A 23,941-nucleotide genomic window follows, 5' to 3' on the forward strand; every position below is an offset into this window, starting at 1 on the left:
GGAGACGACCATGGTACTCTAGGGATACTACTACTTAGAAGACGATAAAGATAATATTTACTTCTCTCCCCTTTTGACATCAATCATCAACATTGTTTTCAACGAGTCAATTACTACAATTAATATGTACCTGACATATGCAAAAGAAGGGGAGCAGGGAAGAACCCGTGGAAAGACACTTCAAGATCATGAACTATATTTCCATCCACTATTCTATCCCGATATGAATAATGATTTATCTTAAAAGAGAAAAACGTTGTTGTTTTTGTTTGTTTTGGTTTGGTTTTGTTTTGTTTTTTGGTACCGGGGATCGAACTTGGGACCTTGCACTTGCAAAGCAGGCAGCAGAACCACGGAGCTAAATCCTTGCCCCAAGAGAAAAACTTTGAAAATAGTAGACTGGAAAAACACTATAATCTACCACACATCAAAGTAAATATTGAGCTTTAAAGTTCAAAATATTTATTTAAAATTGTCCCTAGAATGAAGAATAGTAGCTTAATGCTTCCAAACAATTCCTGCTTTTCCAACTTGATATCTAACTAAGCTTCTCTTTTCAAACTTGAATATATCAAATGTATAAAAAATGATGGAAAAATTCTGTAAGATTTTCCTTAAATGCATGACATAAATGAGATACAAACAGTAACAAATCCAAAGTATACCTTTTACTTTTATAAGGAAGATAAAATAAATTCTATTAGAAAATGTGATTTCTCTTTGAATGGGGGAATAAAATGTATACTCTTATTTTAGCATACCCAACGTTAGACATTAACTACAATAGCTCCCTTAACTGAGCTATCTCCATTTACCTGTCCTACCGTAGCCAATATAGTTTTAGCCCTTTACTAAATATAAATGTGGATACGGCATTCTAGCCACTCTCAACTAACTATTTTTGTTACAATTAAGAACTTTTAATTTTTTCAGTGCTGGGAACTGAACCCAGCACCTCAGCACTGAGCTACATTCCAAATCTTTTAAAAATTGTTTATTTTGAGATAAGGTCATGCCAAGTCATTCAGTTATTCAGGCTGGGTTTGAACCTAGAATCTTCCTGCCTCAGCCTCCCAAAAGGCTGGAATTACAGGCATAAGCCGCTCCATCCAGCCATAATCAAACACTCCTGATCCCAGTATAACTGAATTACATGCTAAACAAGTCAGTTGTTATTCCCAAACCTGTTTAGGCCAGTCCACTTTTTATTCTTACACAAATGAATTACATTAAGTCTATGGACTGCAGTCCAGAGTTGAATGTAAACTAAGTAGAATGACTCAAAAGTGAGTTATTCCTTTCAAAGGTGTTACACTAGGGCCAGGGATTTAGCTCAGTGGTTTCGCTGCCTGCTGCCCAAGCGGCAAGCACAAGGACCCGATTTTGATCCCCGGTACCAAAAAAAAAAAAAAAATGTTACATTAGATAAAGGTGACACAATTGCAAGATGTTAGGGAACATCACAGAAAGAGCCCAGAATCAGTTTTTCAAAAGTACCTTTCAACTCTCACTCCACTTTAGGGGAAGCAAAACTGGAAACTAGATTGGACATAATTACGGATACAGTTAACACAGTAACAATTCTCAGCATCACAAAAGATGACATTTGCTCAACATGAAAAACCTGGCAAATGAATATATATTCATATATTTTAAGCTGAAAATAAGATGTAAATTTTATATGATTTTCCTGATTTAACTCTTTCCATAATTTATGAAGTAAATGTCCCAATTTCACTGGATATGAAATATTACATACCTATACAAAACAACACTACATAGTGATAAGCACGCCAAAATAACTGATGAAAAAGTGTAAGAGGGCCGGGGATTTAGCTCAGCAGTCCCGGGGCCTGCCTCTCAAGCGCAAGGTCCTGAGTTTGATCCCCGGTACCAAAAAGAAAAAAAAAAGTATTAGAAAACATGCTCCACCAAAGCATGGATGTTCATTTTGTTCACAGATGTATATGGTTCCTGACTATAGGTGATGCTCAATGAATCCTTGTTGAAGAGAAATAGGAACTCACCATGATCACAGCCTTGCTAATGCGGATGGATCCCCTTCAGCCATACTCTGTCTCATCTTCAGATCTGTAGTAACTCAGAGTATTATTCTTCAAAACTACCCAACGATCCTGCCACCCATGAATGTAGTTTGCCCACTGGGGGTGGAAAAGGGAAGGCACAGGAGGAAAAAAAAATATCAAAGTCAGAAATCCAAACTTTTAAAACCAAAACATGAGTTCTAATTTAGTTATGAGCATAAGCAATAAAATGGTAACATGAAAAGTTGAGATTTTTGAGACTATATGATTTTTAGTCATTTTTACAATAGTTTAAATAGGCAGGAAATAAAATACAACACTTTCTTATCTCTAACATCTGAAGAATCAAGCCAAAGCAAGATTCTGATGCAAAGTTCTGCTTTGTTCTTTGCATGCTTTTATCCTCCCCCTCCTCAACCTTCATGACATTTAGAAATGGTTCTCGGCCCTGTCACAATGACCTCAGTCAACAGAAAAGTAAGTCCAGTTATAGTCTCTCTCTCATACCAGGTACTGTGCCAAGGCTTCTAAATCAACAGAAGTGTGGGGCCAAGAACTGCCAAAATTCTCCTTTTATTGTAAGTTAACCTCGTATGAAAACTGATGACAGTCATAACGACATCAAAGTAAAAATACTAGATGAGATCTTCAGTCCACATCAACTTTAATTCTTCCCCTATAGAACTCAATACTATGTATTTAAAATGCTCAGTTCATTTTCCAAGTTTCTCTAAGGATATATTTTCTAATTAATTGGTATCTGGGGTGGGGGGGGAACCGGAAATCAAACTTAGGACCTTGCACTTGGCAGGCAATCATGGCACCAAAGAGATAAATCCCTGGCCCTGGTTTATTTTCTAATAAATTGGTTTTTGAAAAAATACTTGGTATATTCTCCTTGGTATATTCTTATTCTGTACCTAAAGGTGATTTCTATGTCACTCAAATACTGATGCACAGAAATCACCATCAATAAAATGGCAAAGAAAAAAATGGAACTTCTATGAGAAAACTTAATTTTGCTTGTTTTTCTTTATGCTCTGGGGTTTTAAGTATAAACAATTCCAAAAAATATCTACTAGTTCCAAAAACTACTTCAAAATTGATTGTTTCCATGTAATGAACTGGCTCAGGTTCTTCACCTGTGGAGAAATCTTTCTTTTCCTATTCCCTAATTGAGCATGTTTGAGATAGGTTCAACTTTTAAATCTTTAAAGCCCATTTTTACAACCCTCTGTAAGAACTCACCTATACTAACAATCGCTAGGGGCTCCCTAGTCACTATTCCTTATTTGTAACTGCTTTCAATTTACCACGATTTAGATACCAACTTCAAGTAAATGACTGTTACAAACAAAACTGAACTCTCCTTCTTCTGCAAGGTGTTCTTCCCTCTGTTCCTATTTTCTTGGCTGTACACAATTCTGTAGTCAGGCAGACTCAAACCTCGTGTAGGCTTACAGTACATTACCTGAACAGAATAGCAGATACAAGATTAAATAGACTCAACTACTTCACTACTTCTTGTGAAAAGAGCTTTGAGGAGTGAATTTCTTGGAGCTTGTGTTTCTCTACTTATTGTTTGAATGGCTGAATAAAATAATGAAAATGCTTAGTCACAGAACATAATCTGTCCCTTCTCATTCCTTGTAGCTCATTGCCGAATTCTATTAATTTTTCCTTCACATTAAACCCTTAAGATATGCACGCATAGCCATATTTATAGTAGCACAATACATAATAGTTGAATCTTGGAAGCAGCCTAAATGTCTGTCAAAAGATGAATATATAAAGTATGGTATTTATATATAATGGGGTACTACTCAGCCATAAGGACGGATAAACTTGTAGGAAAACGGAGGCACCTTGAAACCATAATGTTAAGTGAAATAAATCAAACACAGAAGGTTAAATATTACATGGTTCCTCTTCTATGAGAAGCTCAAAATACAAATACTGTAAAGAGAAAATAAAAGACAGTAGAAGCGTTGGGAGCCACGCTACATAATTTCAGGGTAAAATCATTTGGTTAGCCTAGTTCTCTTGCCTACAGCCCACCTATGGAATTCTGAGACTTAACTCCATTTTGGCCTCTGGTCACAACTGAGACCTCAATGATCCCATGAGGCTGTGATTCTCCAGGACAAGAAACATCCTGGGAGCTGAAAACATCCTGGGAGGAACAAACATCTACTCCGTTCCTCATTGTTCTTGGACTGTTACATCTTGTTTAGGCAGGATGTGCTGAACTCCCTGCAAGTCTTTTGTTACATTTGTTTCTCCTGATGTACTGAGGTAAGCCGGGGGCTTTCCTCTTTGCCGCCCAGAGCAGCACTGATCAGACCCAAAGCTCAGCTTCTTCTCAAAGTTTCAGGTTTCTACCTTTCCTGTAATTAATTCCCCTCGTGCTGCCTTGGCTCGCAGGAGACTAGGACTTACTGCAGAGGTTCTAGTAATGTCCCCTTGCCCTGGTTCCCTACAAGGAAGTAGGGAGATGAGGGACTGAGATGTGTCATCTACAGGTACCAACTCCCCCCAAGAAATGTAACTATTACCTGCAGCAAACATGTACTAATTTAAAAAAGGGAAAAAATTCAATCCTTACATTAGCCTTGTCTTCCACATATTCAATTATTCAATAAAATTATCAAGTTTCTTGATTCCTGAGGCCTAATAACTTTGTCTAATATCTTCTGCTTCTTCATAAGTTACATAAACTTATTTACACAAAAGGCGTATTGCCCACACATGTACCTACATATTAATTTTATTGTGACTCCAGCTCCTCAATTTACATGGGCAGCTTCCCACTGCCTACTTTAACAGTGGATGGATTGGTATTTAAGACTCTCCATATATTTACCCTTCCTTGCTTCTCATCACTACCATTAAGATTAAACAATAAATTTAGTGTCTAGCACACAGTATTTGCACGCCTAGCTAATGAAACTGTCAATGTCTCTTGTTAGACCCCTTCCCAAAGGACCAGAGGGTCCCAAGCAATTACGTACCTATGATGTGTATTATTTCAGTATAGAGAAATCCACAAATTATAGAAGCTCCAGGACTCTACTCAGTAAATTCGAGCTGTTATTTGGGGTTTTTTTTTTAACCAGGGATTGAATTCGGGACCTTGCACCTGCAAGGGAGGTGCGGTGCCACTGAGCTAAACCCCCGGCCCTGAGCTGCTATTATTGTACCTGGAAGGCAAGTTTTCACCTTCGCTCTCAGGTTCATTCCCTTACTTCCCCATTTAACAATTCAGACAAGGCAATATTCTAGACATGACAAGAGAATCCAAACTCCTGTAGCCTACAGTCCAGCAAGCACAAATTTAAGAACAAAAAAAGATATATTTAGAATGAGAGTCAGAAGCAAATTGAAAAAAAAAACACTATGGGAAATCAAGGGAAGGCTGTCTTCAATGACCAGCAAAGAAAAAACTCTATGGAAAGGGCAGCACTGACAGGGACTCACAGAATTTTAGGCAACAGGTAGGGGCGAGGATTCAGAAAACCATGGGGGAGATTGAGATAAACTTTATTTTACCAGGCTAAGCTGCTTTCAAGTCCTACTAAGGTGTAAGTCTTTTCCCAACAATGTTTCACCTTCACATGTGTGATGAGCACCTAAAATCACAATCTATCCACTATTCTGGGAAACTTTCATAAGTATTTCAGATTATTATATAGAAGAAAAAAACTTTGGACTGGCATATTTTTAATACAAATTCAAACACTCTCCTGTTTCAGATCCATTCTATCCTAGGGGAGAAGAAATTAGTGTTGGGACTTATTGACATTACTCCATAGAAGGAAAAGAACAGAAGCTGAGTTGTAACTGTTGTTTCAGTATCAGGTACTGTATTCCTCACATGGTTCATAACTGTGAGGAGCCCAACTGCTTCCCCATATCTACAATATACACAACATTTGACCATGATGAAAAATGAAACCTTTGTTGTGTCAAGCACTATAGATAAGTAAATGATCAAGTAAAGAACTTGAAATATGTAACGTGTTCTTTAAACTTAAAAACAGGTACCGTCCCCAGTGTGTTCATTTAATATAAAGTACGCTTCCTACAGCTAGGGCTATGTAGCTCAGTTGTAGAACACTCAGCTAGCATTCGACAGACCCTAGGTTTGATACCCAGCACCTTCAAAAAACAAAACACCCTTAACTAAAATCTTCCAAAAAACAGATATAACCATAAATTTTTGAATTTCAGGGAAATGTCCTTCACAGGCATTAAGAATAATACCAAAGGGCTGGATTTAGCTCAGTGGTTCCACCACCTGCCTCACAGGTGCAAAGTCCAGAGTTCGATCCCCAGTACCAAAAAAAAAAAAAAAAAAAAAGAATAATACCAAAAGCTTTATTCATGTTGATTCTACATACAGAGCAACAGTCAAAATTGAACCTATTACCCTTGATAGTGGTCAAATACTGCATTTGTACACACTTAAATACCAAGGAGATAGTCTTCCCATTTTTTAATCTCTGGTATATCTACTATTCTACTCTGCATACAGTTAATACTGTACTCAGAGCAGGAGACCTTTATTCACCAGTTACACCCCTCCTCGGCACCTTCAAAAAAGTGATAACAGGTCAAAAGTACAGCATGTTTTATAAAACAATATTACAATGATACTAATATGACAATCTGCTTCTCATCTAATGAGAAAAGGGATGAAACTCTCAATAAATCATTGAAAACAACACACTTCACACTTCCCCATCTGAAAATGTTTATCTATTACACGGTATGGTCAATGCAGAGTTCTAAATTGTAAGATACATTTAATCGAAAGAAACCCTGGGGAGATTCTATCAACACACAACACAATTTGTCAGCTATATAACGAAAAGCCTTGAGTTTGACATACTCATGCCTTTCCTACACCGCTTCTCATACATAAAAGCCTAATATGAAACAATCCCACAAATGATGTCCAAATGACTCAAAGATGGAAGCAGAGTGATTTCTTAATAGCCAGTGGTTGCACATGACCTGGTATCTGATGACCAGCTTGTTGAGGGACTGGCCTCAGCTCCCCCTCTCCAAGTTAACAGCTGGCTCCAGCCATTTCTGAAAGTTTCACAGGAAGGGAGAGAAGTAGAAAACGCTATGAGTCTACTCTTAGCAAAAACTTTTTTAAAAAGCATTATCAAGAGATCACTCAATTTCAGTTCTGTACATGACTATTTACTTTGCTAAGATTTTGGAAAGGAGTTTTTAAAAACACAGAAAAAAAAAATAGAATGTTTTTGCCTTATTCTGTGCCCCTTACTACAAAAAGACATTTTATTAAATACTACTCTTCTTCCTGGACTAAAGGTTGGTCTCCAATCTGACAAGCTCCAAGTTACTATTAATAGTTTTGTACCCAAGGCACCACGTGTCAATTAAACAGTTCTTTTCTGAAACGGGGTAAGGAGTGACGGGGAAAGTACACAAGCGCTCCACACGGATACCTCACACTACACCGAAAATGACTACCGCCTCAGATTGCGGGTCCAAACCGAGTCAACTGGCTTGTCTATACAGCCTCGGCAGCAGAGTCCCCCGAACCTTTTCCGAGAAGCACCTCCAGACTCACCTAGTTAGAAAGGTCAGATTTGAACCGCCACCAGGACCACCACCCCACCCCTCCCGGCGGCCCAGTACTACTTGGGATGCCACCTTAGCCCAACGCAGATTCCCACGCCCGGGACAGCTGGGACTCGAGTGGCGGTGTGCAGCGCATCTCCTGAACTGGATCCCACTTCCCCGGTCCTCAGCGGCTCACAAGCCGCAGGGAAGGCGAGTAGGGCGAGTAGTTCCCCGCTTCCCCAGCCCACCCTGACCTAGGCGCTCCAGCGGCGCCGTCAGCCCCGCACCCCGGCACCTTCCGGACGGTCCGCGGGCCCGCGGAGGCTCACCTTGCTCAGGGCCGCCGCAGTGCTCCACAGGCGGCCCGGGCTCCGTCTCCGGGTCCTCCTCGGAGCCCGAAGAGTTCCAGCGCTGGTTATCCGACGTGGAGGCGCGACAGGCAAGCAGGAGACCGGCCCCCGCTCCGCGAGCTGCGCAGGCGGAGGCGCCCACCACTGAGCCTACATGAGGCCCTGTGCACAGTTTCTCTTTCACACCATCCACATGAAATAGTCCTCTTCCCATCCTAAAACCAAAGTGCCCGAACTGTGTCTTTTGAGGAACAGGCCTTCAAGGCTGATCTAAGTGCTGCCTCCTTGAGAAAGGCGTATTCTCCAGTTTCCAACTTGTTTCTCTCTACTGTCAGGAGATGAAACCCCACCTGGGATTGTGATCCCCACAGCCCAGAGTCCTGACTCTGAGCACGGTAAACGGCCTTTCTTCAAAGGGCTTAAGTACAAAGGCTACACCTCTCCCCCAACTCTGAGTCCCTGATATTTGACACACGAGTGTGTCACTAACCACTGTCAGTTCTAACAGTGAAACACACGCTCAGGGAGCCCAAAAAACATTGTCCTTTCACCTTGTAGTGAGACACTGTCATGTCTGAGTTCTTCATCACAGAGTCTATTACCATGTATTTAATTACTTAATTAAAAATAATAAGCAATAGGCCAGGGATTTAGCTCAGTGGTTTCGCCACCTGCTGCGTGGGCACAAGGACCTGAGTTCGATCCCTGGTACCAAAAAAAAAACAAAAAAAAAAACACTAAGCAACTATAATAAGAAAAATGGAGAGTGACAAGTACAACATTTACCTTATCTGGAAGGGAGTATATGGTGATACTTTTTGAAAATTCCTGATCGCCAAAGAAAATAGTCCCTTGCACAGGAAATACATCTTGTGTAAAGTCAGGACTAATCACCCATGATATGCTAACGTCACCAAAGTTGCCTCGATTTCTTATTACACCATAAACAGCTATGGAGTACAAACATAAATTATAATAAATATGAACACATATACCAAACTTTAAAACAAGTAAAGAAATTGCTCAAAATAAAAATGACACCTCTTTTCAATAAAAGCCAATTATTTGTTCAGCACATTCTCCAAGGTTCATATAAAAATATACTAGCCTAGTCATCCTTCAGCAGTTAAATGATTAATAAAAAAATAGACTTAATCTTTTCCATCACCATGTGGAATTTAAGAGTCATGTGGCACAGGGACAGAAGAGTGGTCAGTTTGGTGCAATTACAATGAGGTCCTATAGAGGACCCTAAATGCTGAAGGCCTTTACAGGAAGCTTCACTTGCCCACCCAGAGTGATTTTCTCACCATGAACTGCTTTAAAAGTAAAATATTTCTCATTTTCTGCCACTGAAATAGTTTACTAGCAGTGGCACTTACTTTGCATGTTTTTCCAACTTATTGGACTTGATTCATCCCTGGGTGTTCGAACTATATTACATATGATTAACTGAAATCATCAGTGTCCTTCCAACACTTTGTAAGAAACAGAAACAGCAATCCTAAGTATGATTTTTAAAAAGACCAATTTCTATACTACTTGTAATTGCTAAAGCATGATGGGCAAATGAAAAGAACTAACTGCTGAAGAAATGAATTAAAAACATGATTCATTTCCTATTCAGTAGATGGAAATAAAACATAAGAAACAATAAATTACCACTGTAGACATCGTCTCCTTTGCTTTCATTTATCATCACACTGAGACTGTCAGAAACAAACTCTGTAACTCCGTGAGGGTCGTCGTTTTTTAGAATCGTTATGTTAACAACTGTGGCACTTCCCAACTCACTTTCCCTTTCACCATGGCTGCTGAGGACCACCCAGTAGTACTCATCCAGCTAAGATGAACAGGCCAGATGAGAAAATGCAAAGACATTTTCACAAGTAAAATATGCAGGTATTTGACAATAGGAATATGCTCAGTTTTTCAGAAACACACAATGCCTAAAAAGGCAAAAGAGCTGATATTATTCCTAGAAATATTTTTAACATTCCCCTATCAATTAAAATATATCGGGATAAGAGTACATTATCCAAAAAGGAAAAAGATGAACATTGACACTTTTCTAAAATGGCAAGAAGTTAGGGTCATGTTGCTGACAATCTACAGTCAGCTGTGCATTGGTGTGTAAACATAATGGTACCATACGGTACCTGATTAAAACTTAAATCCACTGGCAAACTTAGTGCAAAGCCACACCATTAAAAATTTAGTCAATAAAGATCACATAAGGCTGATCATAAATAAAACTTAACTGATCACACACAGTCTCACTGGTGGGTTTAGTTATTTCTTTCTGGAGGATAAAAATACACCTTTCTGATTAGAGCATCTATCTAATTTTCCAAACATGGGTACTTGTCCCTTCTTATGTCTTCTTGCCAATGTTCAAAATATTTATTTCATGATATACCAGATACTACCAACCTTCCATAAAACACAAAGGAAAAATGCAATCCAGTACCTCAGGAATGCCATCCAGTCTTGAGAGCAACGTGATCACTATTTCCCTTTCCCCGGGTTTGAATTCCAGGACCCCCATGTTTCCATAGAATTCACTGCTATCTCTTGGCTCTACTTGGTAGTACAGAAACTGCTTTACAAGAGCTCCCTGGGATCAAATAATGTGGAGCTCTACAGATTCTCCTTCCTTAAAAAAAAAAAAATCACAAAAGTGCAAGTCCTTCTACATCATTCCTCTGAAGTGGTGAACACAGAATGAAGTTTAATACTTACATGTATAACATAGGGTCCTCTGGAACCAGGAGAAAATTCAAAAACTCCCCCAGGATCATCATTTTCCAAAATAATTAGGTCACAGCTAGTATACCCAGATTTCAGCACCTCATTTTCTACATTAGCCCTGGAAGTCAGAGGGCAGAAAGGCACTTGTTAGCAGTAGTCTTACTTCTGAAATCTGCAGGCACCTAAGGCAATTCACAAGCCTTTCAAGTAATTAAAAGAAAGGTGATTAGAAATTAAACTTTAAAGTGAATCACTTAAGACACACAGTTTTACTCATAACCTTGTGGAAAAACTAATTTTGGCTTCATTAAATCTTTTTTCATTTGAATGAAATAAACACTGCATATGTAAACCAATATAATACCCAAAAGCTGTAGATATTTATAGCATATCAAAATTTACAGATTTTATTCCAGTTTTAGAAATATTTAATCTGTAATATGTATTTAGAAAATATTTTAAAACCAAACTTTTACTTTTATATACATTGGAATTTCTTTTAAAATCTCATTACATAAGATTATATTGACTGACTGAAGTTATATACACATTAGGTAAAATAACTATACAAACTAAAGCAAGCCACAATAAAAAATAAACACAATCATAAGTAGGTTTTGAAGTATATTTTGTGGCTTTCAGATCCCTTCTTATGCCTCAATTTTTAACCTCATACATTTTTTCTTTTAATGTAAGACATACATGGAAGAAAGAAATAAAATGGGTTTGTGATGCATAACATGCTATAACAATTTATAAATGTATCTCAAAAGAACATACTAATTTTTTTTAAAGTTCTGGCTTTCATCCTCAGTGTAGAATTGGAATGATCAAAGAAACTATGTGGTTCTGAGGGTGTAAAGGCCAGCAAGCTCTTAAGAATTTTCAATCCTGCAACCAGATCTAAATCTTTCCAAATGTGACTTCCTATTGAACCACAAACTATTCATGATCAGACCTCAAAGTCACAATTAAAATGTAGGAACATGGAGAACGGTCAGCTCAGTTCCTACATAATAAATAACATAATTCCTTAGCTTTTGGAAATCTGACAACCAACCCTAGCATGCCAGTGATGACAGAAGAGATAATTCAAATAAAAGGACAATTATTTATATTGCTAATTCTGTCATACAATTTTCAAAGCAAATCTGCCTATATTTCACATATATCACTATCCTAATTAAAATTTCCTGTCCACATTTAGCTTATGTAGACATGAAAGCTGGATCAAAATGTAAAATATGAGCATTAAACAAATGAATTTATTTTAAAACTTTCTTGAAATATGCTACCGATATATAAAATGCAAATTCTGCAAAGTTCTATATATTTAACACTCTGATAAAAGCAAAATTGCTTAGCTACATTCATAAAAGCAATAGAAGAGTTTAAGTTCTTCATTGCTAATTCTTTGTTATACATAAAAGATTCCACAATAAAGCACAATGATTGTGCTCTAGGTTATGTGTAAGCTATACGGAGATTTACAGTTTTAAATTCCTCAAAATATTTGATAACTAATTCTCAAACATTTTATCAAGCATTTTAAATGTATTCATATTTTACAACTCTTAGGACCAAATAACCTAAAAACTTCATAAAAGTCCCTGTTAGCATTAGAAAATAAAGCTACACACAGGCATGCACAGGCAAGTGGACAAGAAAAATTTCTCAAGACGTGATCATGCAGAACAGCAGTCTGTCCAAAAACAATCACTAGCACAACAAAAATGTCAAATCACCAAAAACAAGCCATTACTTTGTGCACTTACCCAAAATGCATGACAAATCTTTCAGTCTCTACCCTGTCAATACAGAAAGAATTGTGGGAGGGGGCAAAGGAGGTGAAAGCACCATTTGCCAAAATCTCACGAATACTGCTAGAAACGTAGAGTGGCAGGGTAAAAATAAAGCTACAGAAAGCCTTTCTTTCTTTCTTTCCCGAGAGCCAGTAATCTTCATGTTATGGAAACTGGGCACGGGGCTCTTTGCTATTGACAACTGCTCACCGTCCCCACTTAGGGAAGATGGCCCTATGGCAGCCAGAGTGCCAAGACCCATTCACAGCATTCCTTTCCTGGCCTCCTCCGAGCACTGCCTGCCAAGCACCTTACAGGCTCTCAGACCACAGCAGCTGAGCAGATTTCATTCAGCCCTGCTTATAATCACTTAGTGGCTTTGATTAGGTTTTAAGAAATTCCATCCTCAGATCCAGAGCCAGTTGTCCCGAGTTAGTAAAATCAAATCTCTGTAAGCACAGAAATCTGTGCCTTTCATTGTTTACACATGAATGCATCCAAGAAGTTATAAAATACAACTTTTAATTAAAACTTTATCAGGAAATCTAAGTATGTTTTCAAATATCCAATTTATTTCATTTTCAAATAAGCCTTTGGAACCCCATGTCAAAATGTAAAGATTATGAGCTTAATTTTTACAGTCAGATATACCATTTAGAAATAATGGCTTATATACCAATTACATTTAATTAATTACATTTCTCTAAAATAATCTGGTATAATGAAATTGTTTCTGATTTGGAAAAAATTAAACAGAATCTTTTCAAGTGGTATAGTATTAGAAGTACCATAAATTGTTTAGTAGGAAGGCAACTTTTGGCTATACAGTACTTAGTTGGTGTATAAAGAATTTCACTTGACATTAAAAGAAGATTATGAACTGTATTGCAATAGTGTTATTATTTTTGTTGCAACATTGTATTGCTTCATTGTAATCACACAACCACTCATTGCTTCACTTTTGTTAAAATTTTGCAAAAATTAAAAAGTTTTGATATAATAGGCACTTCCAAATCAGACATTATTCTCACATTCATTTAAGTAAATCTTTGAACACTGAAGCATAATTTCTTTATTCTTCTTCATGCAATAGTTACAAACAGAATTAAGACACTTCAATATATTTTAATCAATTTCTTCTATTTAAAAAGAATCAATAATTTCTAAAATTTTCTACCTTAGAATTTGTACTCCTTGCATACCATTTTTAACTCCATAGGAGAGAAAGAGAAAAGAGTAAAAGCAAAAAAGGAGAGAAAAAAGAAAGAAGGAGGAAGGAAGGAAGGAAAGAAGGGAGGAAGGGAGGAAGGAAAAGAAAATAGAACTTTTAAATCATTTTCATTTTAATTTCAAATGTTTACATGATGTGATTAAAAATGACTACTTGAAAAAATATGAAAAGTCACTATGAATTTGCAAAAGCATGATTTAAATAATTAAACATTCAATTGAGAGCAAAAACTCTTGGCTGAAGGACCAAAGTTTTTATGTATTGCTTTTGGTTTATAATCACTCAATTTTTCTGTAATTTTCTTCAAGATTGTTCACTGACTTAGTAGGTATTCACACCTAATGTAAGGCAAAAATGACATACATAAAAAAATAATTTTCAGTTTACTTTACATTTCACTGATTTTTTCCTCATATAAAATACCTTTTCTTAAGATGACATCTAAAAAGTATACTAGGCAAAAAAAAAAAAAGGTACAAAGAAAATTTAGGCCAGGGATTTAGCTCAGTGGTTCTGCCACCTGCCTCACAAGCGCAAGGTCCCAAGTTCGATGCCTGGTACCAAAAAAAGATATAAAAAGTATACTAGGCCCATGTCATTTGAACTGTGTGTGCATGATATTTGGTTTTCATTTTTTGGTTTTTCTGTTGTTTTGTTTTTGTTTTACTTTTCATGGAAAGGAGAAAGTAAACATAATGTGGTTCTGAGAACAAAATAAATCGTGGTCATCCAATAGATTTGTTCTGTGCAGTCTATATTTTTCTTCACATAAAAATAAAAGAACAACTACTCATCAGGGTTTTAAAATGTGTTCAGACAAAACACCTTCATAGAAATAAAACCTAATAAAGACTGGTAATAGGATATAGAAAGGTCCAACAATTATATAAAGTAATTTTTAATCACTTAATACCGGAAGAATATAGTACAAAACAGCTCATTTACCTGTGAATTTTACTCTTTCTAAATACGAAGTCTGCAACATCTTCACCTCACAGTAACCTCCTCTAATCTGTATCAGTATCAATACAATGAGGTCCGCACAAGATGAGTTTGGTTTTGATTTTTAAAAATCATTAACGTCAATTAAACACAGTAGTTTTTTGTTTTAAAAAATGATTTTCTAAATTATTGGGGAAAAACTCTCTTCAGAGATTGTGATAGTAACATAAAGTACATTGTCTCCAATAAATTCTAAGTAACTTCTTGTATAACTGAAAAGTACCCTTCAAATTTATGTAATTTTTAGCTGTCTAAAAAATAGGCCTTAGTCTTTAAATTCAAAGCAAAAATAATGAAGATTAATGCTTTCTTTTTATCCAAGAAAGCTCTGATCCTCTCCTCTGTCAAAAATTAAACCATTTTGGATGTTTTCCTGCCTTTTTGAAATATTGAAGTGTACTGACCATGCTTCAAATATATCTAATACTCCCCATAAATTCTCTAATGCTCCTTCATGACAAATAGCAAGGTAAAAGTTTACTGAAAGATATAACATTCATAGACTAACCAGAAGCCATCAATAAATAACAAAAGCCAGCATAACACTATTTGAGTTTTTTAATTTCATATAGAGAAAACAATTAGAACAAAAAGAAAATTATTTAAGAGAACTCAAACATATAAAGGCTACTAAACAGTACCTAGGTGGATTATTACCTGTCTAGAGAAGGTGTTACAGTTTCATTCATTTCTGGTATGCCATCGCCTTTGACAGTAATGTTGATTGTTGTGTCACTTTGACCAGATAAAAATACAACAGAGCCGTTAAAGGGACTGATATCATCCTTGGTGACTGCTTGTGAGTTAAAGCCTGAGGGCTTCAAACTCCAGTAGACAGTAGCCTGGCCATCAGTTCCACCCTGATGCAGAGAAATGTATACCTTATAAAAACAAAGCAAAACAAACACACAGAACAATTTCTGCTAAAATATATGCTCAATGCATTCCATGCATCCAGTATCATCAGGTGGATATGTGGACTCCAGAGACGTAAACTATTAAATAACACCAAAAAGACAATTGAAGAGACCCTCTCTAACCATGAAGACAATTTAAGATACGTTTTTTAGTTTTGCTGATCAAATTTATTTATAAGGTCACTCCCACATAAAAACATGTGAGACTTGGAAAGCCACGGAATCATGAAAAACAGCAACCCTGCTTAAAGAATAATTTTCCATCAGAGATTCTCTGGAAAAGAAAGCAATAATATCAAAATGTAAACTGAAAAACTAACTTTTATAATTAAAACTAGAAAATTATGTTATATGAAATGCATCCTAAAGTGACAGGCGGTAAAATAAGAAAACATTTCTAATCAATACTATATACACAGCAAAAATAAAATCAGATATTGTAGCATGGCTCCTGGTTACCCTGGGCAAGATATTTAATATGATTTTGATTTTCTGGTGCGTACTGAAGCTAATGATTCCCAAGTTTGCAAGCTTAGTATGAGGTCAAGAGATAGTTTAAATAAAGCTTCTAGAATACTGTCTCTTCGCAGTATGAGCTACATAAATGGCTGCTAATTCTTAAATCCAACTTGGCAGTTTTGTTCAAATGTACTACACTTTAAATATATACAATTTAAAAGGCTCACTATCGATCGCAATGAAGTCTTTTCAATGAAACAAATAATGTTAGATATGCTATTTTATGCTCCTAAAAGAGCCGTCATTCTTTTTCTTCGCCTTTTGACACACTTCATCTTGGGACACGCACAAATATGTTCAACCCTGACCATTCTGCTACTCATGGTCAGAAACTGAGACCAGTGAGCCAAGTAAGATTCTCAGGGGAGACAAGAAGACTAACACGGGGCTGACCCTACCCCACCTGGGGAATGCATATAGTCAAGGAGAAAAAAGGGAAACTCCTAGTTTTAATGCTATTTCCTAAGAGAGGAAGAATACAGATCTAAGGAGCCCCAAACTTTTCCTAAAAGTTAACTTTTCTCAAAGGAAAAGGCTGAAAGGGTAAATGCATAGATTTATAAGATTAAAAACAACCAACCCACACTTTTAAGAACAAACAAATGCTAAAAATAAGAACTAAGACACACCATGTAAAGATACAAGATCCCAACGAGGAATGCAACTGTATTTTATACCTAAAATGTACCAATAAACATTAATGAAAATAAAAAAGAACAAACAAATGCTTTTTAGTTTTTGAAGAAAACAGTTTAAGAAATATGGAAAATCACAACTATTTTGAAAAATGGGTTTTTTCTTTTTTGTTTTGTGGTACCAGGGATCGAACTCAGGACCTTGAGCTGCCAGGCAGACACATGCCACTGAGCTAAATCCCGGGGCCAAAAATGGGTTTTTTCTGCCCATTTACAGAATCTAATATACAAACAAAGGAAACTGCATATTCAGATGTGAGGCTTTGATGACAAACTCTCCTTATTCCTAGTCTAAGTTGCAACCCAATTTAAATCAAATCTAAGTGTGCGGGGCTTAGAGAGGGTCTCAGACAGATTGTGGCCCATGGATTAGTAAGGCAGAAGGACACAGCTGTCCCTTGATAGGTGGAAGCTTGGGAAAAAGTTGAAACAGAGCCCGCTGCAGACAGGCAGGTCTGTGCACGCCCTACCAAGGTCCTGAGTCACGAGGAAGATGCCAAATCACCCCACTGCAGACAGGCAGGTCTGTGCACGCCCTATCAAGGTCCTGAGTCACGCAGAAGACGCCGAATCACCCCGGTGCAGACAGGCAGGTCTGCCCACACCCTGCCGAGGTCCCCAGTCATGCGGAACACACGCCGAATCACCCCACTGCAGACAGGCAGGTCTGCGCATGCCCTACCGAGGTCCTGAGTCCCGCGGAAGACGCCGAATCAGCCCGCTGCAGATAGGCAGGTCTGCCCACACCCTGCCGAGGTAACCAGTCAAGCAGAACACACGCCGAATCACCCCACTACAGACAGGCAGGTCTGCGCACGAACTACCGAGGTCCTGAGTCCCGCGGAAGACACCGGATCACCCCACTGCAGACAGGCAGCCACCTGATTCCACATTACCAAGGCACAGAGGACACCAGACCACCAGACCAAGGTACTGAGTCCCACTGTTCCTGGCCCAGAGGTAGGGGCTTCTGAGCCGTTGTCCCACTGCTCCTGGTCCAGAGGAAGGGGCTTCCCGGTCACTGTCCCTCCCGCTACTCCCAGCCCAGAGGAAAGGGCTTTTGGGCCACCTTCTGTCTCGCTGCTCCTGGCCCAGAGGAAGGGGCTTCCGGGCCACCATCCCTCCCACTGCTCCCAGCCCAGAGGGAGGGGCTTCTGAGCCACCATTCCACTGCTCCTGGTCCAGAGGAAGGGGTTTCCCTGCCACCAACCCTCCGGCTGCTCCCAGCCCACAGGAAAGGGCTTTTGGGTCACCATCCCTACCGCTGCTCCTGGCCCCTGTCCCACCTCTCCCAGCTCAGAGGAGGTAATCCGTGCAGGTGCTAACAGCCCCCTGCGCCCCAGTCGAAATGAGAAAACATAAATAAGTCTAAAAACCAGACTTCCAGATCACCTACAGCAACTCCAAAGGGAAATGAGATGGAACACTCTGATACTCAACCACCTGGACCCACTGAACTGCCAACAAAAGGGGATCTGGAAAAAATGAAATCAGAAATAATTTCTCAGATAACAGGAGAAATTGTGCCCCTAGTGCAAGACATGATTAATAAATCTAGAGAGGAGCTCAGGAATATGATGGAATCCCACCATAAGAAACAAATGGAATCCATAAAACAGATGCAAATAGATTTCCAGGACATGAAAAACTCCATTGAAAGTCTACACAGCAGAATGAGCCAGTGTGAGGACAGAATTTCAGATATAGAAGATAAGATTGCAATTAGTGACCAGGAAAAGAAAAATTGCTTCAAAATTATGAGGGAACATGAGAAATCAATCCAGCAGCTGCTAGATGATACAAAAAAGAATAATATAAGACTGATTGGGCTCAATGAAGAAACAGGAGAGAGTGCAGATGACATAAAAAATCTCTTCACAGAAATAATGGCAGAAAACTTCCCAAGCAGGGGAAAAGAGCTTGACATACAGATAAGGGAGGTATATAGGACTCCAAATAGCCTTGATCAAAAAAAATCTACACATAGGCATATAATTGTTAAGATTCCAGAAACTCAACAGAAGAACAAAGTTCTCCAAGCAGTCAGAGAAAAGAAACAAATCACATACAAAGAAAGCCCATCAGAATCACAGCAGACTTCTCAACACAAACCATCAAGGCAAGAAGAGCTTGGAGTGACATATTCCAACCTCTAAAAGAAAACAGCCTCCAACCCAGATTGATGTACCCTGCAAAACTATCTTTCAAAATGGATGGAGAAATAAGATACTTTCATGACAAAGAGCACCTTAGGAACTTCGTGAATACCAAACCAGCACTCCAAAGAATTTTACACAATAGCCTAGGAACAGACGTTGAGGATCACAACCCCAGGAAGCAAAGCAGAATGAACCCATCTGGCATGACAAGAAATTAAATGGAAAGGGGGAGAACCCAACAAAAAGAAAAAGTCATGGCAATGACAAGTCAATACATTTCAGTTGTAACCATCAACATTAATGGTCTCAATTCACCAATCAAAAGAAGTAGACTGGCAGAATGGGTCAAGAAGCAAAATCCAACAATATGCTGCATACAAGAAACACACTTAATTCAAAAGGAAACTCATAGACTGAAAGTTAAAGGGTGGAAAACAATACTCCATGTGACAGGAACCCGAAAAAAAGCAGGAGTAGCTATCCTCTTGGCAGATCAAGTAGATTTCAAACCAACACTAATTAAGAGAGATGAAGAAGGACACTACATCCTTGTAAATGGAAGAATCCAAGAGGAACAGATGACGATCATAAATATCTATGCACCAAACACTTGTGCACCCAACTATATAAAACAAATACTAATGGACATGAAAAGCCATATATGCACTAACACAATTGTAGTGGGGGACCTCAACACCCCACTGTCACAAATAGATAGATCAACTAGATTAAAAATAAGTACTGAAATACTAGAACTCAATTGAATTCTTGAACAAATGAACTTAACAGATGTTTACAGAGTCTTCCACCCCACAAAATCAGAATACACATTCTTCTCAGCTGCACGAGGGTCATTCTCCAAAATAGACCACATACTCACACATAGAACATGTTTAAGTAAGTGCAAAGGAATTGAAGTTATCTCCTGTATATTATCAGACCATAGTGCGATAAAATTGGAGATCCATAGCAAAAGAAACTCAAAAATTTCATAAGCATGTGGAAATTGAACAACACACTTCTGAATAACCAATGGGTCACAGAGGAAATTAAAGAAGAAATCAGACAGTTCCTTCAATTAAATGACAATGACAATACAACATATCGGAATCTATGGGACACAATGAAAGCAGTCTTACGAGGGAAATTCATAGCAGTGAATACACATGTTAGGAAAACAGAACGAGCCCAATTAAACAACCTGATGCTGAACCTCAAGCTTCTAGAAAAAGAAGAGCAGAACAACCCCAAAGCTCATACAAGGGAAGAAATTATAAAGATCAGAGGAGAAATCAATGCAATGGAGACTAAGAGAATGATACAAAAAATCAATGAAGCCAAGAGTTGGTTCTTTGAAAGAATCAACAAAATTGATAAACCTTTAGTCAACCTTGTCAGAAAAAGGAAAGAAAAGGCCCAAATCCATGCAATTAGGAATGAAAAGGGTGAAACTACAACAGACCCAGCAGAAATCCAGATGATCATCAATACCTACTTCCAGAACCTATATGCCAATAAGATGGACAACACAGAAGAAATGGACAGATTCCTAGATACATAGGAATTACCAAAGTTGAATGAAGAAGACCTAAAAATTCTGAACAACCCAATATCAACCGATGAAATTGAAAATGTAATTAAAAACTTATCACCTAAGAAAAGCCCAGGCCCTGATGGCTTCACTGCTGAATTCTACAAGACATTTAGAGAGGAACTGCTGCCACTACTGTTAAAACTCTTCAATGAAATTAAAAGGGAAGCAATACTCCCAAATTCATTCCTGGAAGCAAGCATCACCTTGATCCCCAAAGCAGAGAAAGACCCAACTGAAAAGGAGAACTATAGGCCAATCTCACTAATGAACATAGATGCAAAAATCCTTAATAAGATACTGGCAAACAGAATGCAGAAGATCATCAAGAAGATCATCCACCTTGATCAAGTGGGATTCATCCCAGGGATGCAGGGATGGTTCAATATATGAAAATCAATTAATGTAATGCACTATATCAATAGAGCCAAGGTCAAAAACCATATGATTATCTCCATAGATGCAGAAAAAGCATTTGACAAAATCCAACATGCATTTATGATAAAAACCCTACAAAAAATTGGAATAGATGGTATCTACCTCAAACTGATAGAAGCCATCTATGAAAAACCGACAGCCAATATCATACTAAATGGTCAAAAACTGAAAACTTTCACACTAAAATCAGGAACAAGACAAGGATGTCCACTATCACCACTCTTGTTCAATATAGTTCTGGAAACATTAGCCACCGCAATTACGCAAGAGAAAGAAATAAAAGGAATAAAGATAGGAAATGAAGAAGTCAAATTGTCATTATTTGCAGATGACATGATACTCTATATAGAAGACCCCAAGAACTCCACCAAAAGTCTTCTAGACTTAATAACCAAATTCAGTCAAGTAGCTGGTTACAAGGTCAACACACAAAAATCAATAGCTTTCCTCTACACCAATGACAGACTCACTGAGAGAGAAATAGGGCAAATAATTCCTTTCACAATAGCATCCAAAAGACTGAAATACCTAGGAATCATCCTAACAAAAGAATCAAAGACCTCTTCTCTGAAAACTATGGCACTCTGAAAAGAGAGATTGAAGATGATATCAGAAAATGGACAGACATCCCCTGCTCCTGGGTAGGAAGGAGTAATATAGTGAAAATGGCCATACTTCCAAAACTGCTCTATAGATTTAATGCAATTCCAATTGAGATCCCAGCAGCATACTTCATAGAGCTTGAGAAAACAATCCAAAAATTCATTTGGAATAAGAAGAGACCCAGAATAGCAAACGCAATTCTAGGTAACAGAGACATGGCAGGGGGTATCACAATCCCCAACCTGCAACTATAGTACAAGGCTACTGTGATAAAAACAGCATGGTACTGGCAAAGAAACAGACGTGAGGACCAGTGGAACAGATTAGAAGATGCAGAAACAATGCCAGACACACTCAGCCATCTCATCTTTGACAAAGTAGCCAAACACTCTCACTGGAGGAAAGATAGCCTCTTTAATAAATGGTGCTGGAAAAATTGGGTTTCAACTTGCCAAAGATTAAAACTAGACCTGTATCTCTCACCATGCACTAAGCTAAAATCAAAATGGATTAAAGATCTGAATATTGAAATAGAAACTCTGAACAAGTTGGAACAGAGGTTAGGTAGAACCCTTGAAGACATCGGTTTAGGAAAAGATTTTATGAACAAAACCTCAGTTGCCTGTGAACTAGCACAAACAATCAACAAATGGGATCTCTTTTTATTAAAAAGCTTCTGCACAGCAAGAGAAACCACCAGCGGTGTGAAGAGACAACCCACAATGTGGGAAAAAATCTTCACCTGCTCTTCCTCAGGCAAATCTACTATCTCGAATCTATAAAGAACTCAAAAAGATCAGACCTCCCAAATTTAATGACCCAATCCAAAAATGGGCATCTGAAATGAACAGACATTTCTCACACAAAGAAGTAGAAATAGCAAATAAATACATGAAAAAATGTTCAACGTCACTGGTCATTCGAGAGATGCAAATGAAAACAATGCTGAGATTCCACTTCACTCCAGAAAGAATGGCTGCTATCATGAAATCAACCAATAACAAATGCTGGTGGGGCTGTGGGGAAAGAGGAACCCTGCTCCACTGCTGGTGGGAGTGTAGACTGGTGCAAGCACTGTGGAAGTCAGTATGGAGATACCTGAAAGAACTAGGACTGGAAATCCCATTTGACCCCGCTATTCCACTGCTGGGGATCTTCCCCAAAGAATTAAAAGAATCATACCACAGTGATATGTGTGCACCCATGTTCATAGCAGCGCAGTTTGTAATAACTAAAACTTGGAAACAGCCCAAATACCCATCAACTGGAGACTGGATAAAATGTGGTTTTTTAATAAAATGGAGTACTACTCAGCCATCAAAAATGAGAAATTAGAGACATTTATAGCTAAGTGGATGCACATTGAGGCAATACTCTTAAGTGAAATAAATAGGACACAGATGTGTAAATACCGAATAGTTTCTCTGGTGTGAGAAACTGAAAGTGTAAATAAGGACTAAATGTATAATAGGTCATGTGAAATAGGAAGAGAAGGGGCAAAGGGGAAGGAAGTGGGAGGGCTAGGGGAAAGGATAGAAGGGAATGGGATTAATATGAGAAAATGGAAAAATAGGAACAAAATCTTTGTAAATAGGGAGGGGCTGGAGGGGTTGAAGGGAGGGCTGGGCAAAGGTGAAAAACAAGAACCAAGAGAGACTATGTAAAGGTGCAAATTTCCAATGATGAATGTCATTATATTGTATACCTAAAATGTACCAATGATTAGAATGAATAATCGATAATGTAAAATAGGAAGAAAAGGTCCAAAGGGGTAGGGGTAGTGGGAGGGGCAGGGGAAAGGAAAGAATGGAAAGGAAAAAATGATGAGAAATGGAAAAAATGGAAATAAAGTCTTTGTAAATAGGGAAGGGTGGAGGGCGTGAAGGGAGGGCTAGGAATGGGGAAAAAATAAGAACCAAGATGCATTATATAAAGGTACAATTCCCAATGAGAAATGTAAATGTATTGTATACCTACAATGTACCAAGAAGAGACGAAGGGCCTGGTGCAGAAAAAACATTTGAAGAAATAATAACCCAGATTTCCCAAATTTGGCAAAAGACTAAATTTCTAAGAAGCCACAATCTGGGTAAAACCAAAAAATCCATACTGAAAGCAATAAAGTAAAATACTAAAAGTTGATGACAAAAAACCTTGAAACTAGCAAAAAAATGTATAGAGAATGATTTAATTGAGCTACGATTCTGGTCACAGACCACGGAAGCTTAGGATGTGGCACA

General features: G+C 38.1%; 1 protein-coding gene across 1 annotated transcript in view; it reads right to left on the minus strand.

Moving 5' to 3' along the window:
• The window catches only part of LOC147821247 (adhesion G protein-coupled receptor V1-like), a 37,116-nt gene extending 21,461 nt beyond the window's left edge, over window positions 1–15,655 (minus strand). The window contains exons 1-6 of the mRNA XM_087201151.1: window positions 15,437–15,655; window positions 12,520–12,552; window positions 10,736–10,862; window positions 10,464–10,649; window positions 7,973–8,208; window positions 2,028–2,162 (exon numbers count right to left, since the gene is read on the minus strand). Of these exons, the coding sequence (XP_087057277.1) occupies window positions 10,617–10,649; window positions 10,736–10,862; window positions 12,520–12,552; window positions 15,437–15,468 (225 nt within the window). The 5' untranslated portion in view covers window positions 15,469–15,655 and the 3' untranslated portion in view covers window positions 2,028–2,162; window positions 7,973–8,208; window positions 10,464–10,616. The remainder of the gene's footprint in view (window positions 1–2,027; window positions 2,163–7,972; window positions 8,209–10,463; window positions 10,650–10,735; window positions 10,863–12,519; window positions 12,553–15,436) is intronic.
• Between the last annotated feature and the right edge of the window lie 8,286 nt (window positions 15,656–23,941).

Source organism: Heterocephalus glaber, unplaced genomic scaffold, assembly GCF_053883595.1.
Source record: "Heterocephalus glaber isolate CG9 unplaced genomic scaffold, H.glaber_assembly_v1.0 deba00001755, whole genome shotgun sequence".
Lineage (NCBI taxonomy): Eukaryota > Metazoa > Chordata > Mammalia > Rodentia > Bathyergidae > Heterocephalus > Heterocephalus glaber.